General features: G+C 36.7%; 1 protein-coding gene across 1 annotated transcript in view; it reads right to left on the bottom strand.

The window, feature by feature from the left end:
• The window catches only part of LOC122324819 (cyclin-K), a 7,275-nt gene that overhangs the window by 2,361 nt on the left and 2,752 nt on the right, over positions 1 to 2,162 (bottom strand). Inside the window, exons 6-10 of the mRNA XM_043219498.1 lie at positions 2,049 to 2,106; positions 1,438 to 1,607; positions 1,088 to 1,290; positions 546 to 579; positions 376 to 444 (exon numbers count right to left, since the gene is read on the bottom strand). Of these exons, the coding sequence (XP_043075433.1) occupies positions 376 to 444; positions 546 to 579; positions 1,088 to 1,290; positions 1,438 to 1,607; positions 2,049 to 2,106 (534 nt within the window). The remainder of the gene's footprint in view (positions 1 to 375; positions 445 to 545; positions 580 to 1,087; positions 1,291 to 1,437; positions 1,608 to 2,048; positions 2,107 to 2,162) is intronic.

Below are 2,162 nucleotides of genomic sequence, written 5' to 3'. Positions count from 1 at the left end.
ACAAAGAAATCTACAGGTTTGGAACGACTTGAGGGTGAGTAAATGATGACAATTTTCATTTGTGGGTAACTTTTTATTCATTAACATTAATAATTGTATTAATTGACATGATTAAATGCTGTAATCATAAATAAACAAAAAAAACGCATACTTGTGTATTATTAAAAGCAATTAGTCTGAAGAAGTAAAAAGCAAAGTCACCTATTGTTAAATACCAAGAAAATTTTAAATTCTTCCTATAACCCCATCAGAAAATCCCATAAAGATTAACAAAAAAATGTGAATTTATTCATGTATTTATTATTTAGTCAATGATTATTATTTTTTTACCAAAAGGTATTTTTTCTGCCTATTTCTAAACACAGAAAGCCTCACCTGGGGGTTGGGACACAGGGAGAGGGGGCATGGGACTCTCCAGGCGTGGTATCTTAGAGCCAACTTGCTCTGTTTCAGAAACAGAGAGAAAATAGCACTTTCAATCAGGAAATTAATCATCTCACATTCGACATTCACATGACGCTATAAATATGTCCAGAATGACTTACCTGTTGGGGCTTTAGGTTCATCTTTAGGAGAGACCTACAAAACAAAATAAAACAAGTCTAAAACACCTCAAATTATAAGTAAGTAACAATATAAGATTGTATGAGCACAACTGCTATACGGTTCTGTAGTAGCCACAATTTAAAGGAATAGTTCACCCGCCAAAAATCTGGAATAATTCACTTTCTCATGTTGTTTCAAGCATGCCTTTTTCATCAGTGGAACATAAAATAAGTTTAGCCAAACTTTTTTTTCCCCGTGCAACAGAAATGTTTGTTTGGTTGGTTAATGACATTCTTTAAAATATCTTATTTTATGTTCTGCAGATGAAAGAAAGGCTTGGAATGACATGAAAAGTGAGTCGAATTTCTGGGTGAACTTTCCCGTTAATACGATTTCCACTTTTATTAGATTAAACCCTGGCAAAGAACTGCACTATCTGTAATGCTGAAACACTGTGTGCCAGGGTAGTGTCTTGAAATAACTTTCGGTGCACTTTCCTTAATACCTCCATAACGTATCTAACCGCAAATGCTTTACTTACATGCTGGCGTTTGATCTTAGTGGGCGGGCTGGCCTGGGGGGAGTTTTTCTTGGAGGGAGGTTGAGCAGGTGGGTTCGGCCCCCCCGACTGGCCGGGCTGGGGGGCAGGAGGGGGTGGCGGTTTCTCTTTGTCCGGTATCTGAGGCTGCTGGGGTATCGGCTGCTTGCCCTGAGAGTACAAATCCAGAATCTGGTGGCAGATGTCTGAAGAACACACAAGACAAGGGTATGGAGATCATGAAATGCTGGAAGCGAGCAGTGCATCATTAAAGGAAGAACTAGACCACTAGGGTTGTTTTTCCTACATACAAATAATTATTTTGGAGGCATAGAGAACATTAGTGTGATTACCCTCCAGCAGCTCCACCGGCACATCCTGTACAAACTGCTCCCACCAGCGGCGAGATGACTGCTTAGACGTCCACTCCTGAATGTCAAACTTACACAGCCGCCCGGCGAGATACATGACCGCCACGGCTATGATCTCTGGCTCCCACTGAAGGGACAGCATTGTGCAGAGGCTGGAAATACACACAAACATCTTATTAACAGCAGAAGAATCAATAATGACACGTTAAATAGTTTACTTGTGCAAAGAGGTCTTTAAATGTTATTGATTTGGTGCAAAAGAACAATACTGAGAATTAAATGCCTAAATATTTAAGATTTAAATGTGGCAAAACTTTTGTCTTTTAAATTTAACATTAGAAGTCTAATAAGCCTCATACATCAACTAAGAATTTTAGTACATCAAATTAAAATAAATGAAAATCGGAAATAGCTTTGACAATTAAACGAGTTTTAAATGTTTAAATAAAAAAATTATAATTTTGAAATACTTTTAAATTAATCATTCTATATTATTTAGGATACAATTTTTTTTTTTTGCATGGTTTTAGTTAACTATAATAACACCGATAAGCATGTATAGTAATAAAAAATGAATAAATGAATGAATGAACCTGTCATTGACAAAGGTCCACGCCATCTGCACAAGCTTCTGAACTTTGTTCTTGTCACCTGAAAAACCAAAGAATGAGATCTTTAAAAATCACAAAACAAACCGATATTATATA

The sequence above is a fragment of the Puntigrus tetrazona genome, chromosome 20 (genome assembly GCF_018831695.1).
Source record: "Puntigrus tetrazona isolate hp1 chromosome 20, ASM1883169v1, whole genome shotgun sequence".
Taxonomy (NCBI): Eukaryota; Metazoa; Chordata; class Actinopteri; order Cypriniformes; family Cyprinidae; genus Puntigrus; species Puntigrus tetrazona.
The sequence above is the reverse complement of the archived record's forward strand: the minus strand, read 5'-3'. Positions and strand labels throughout refer to the sequence as shown.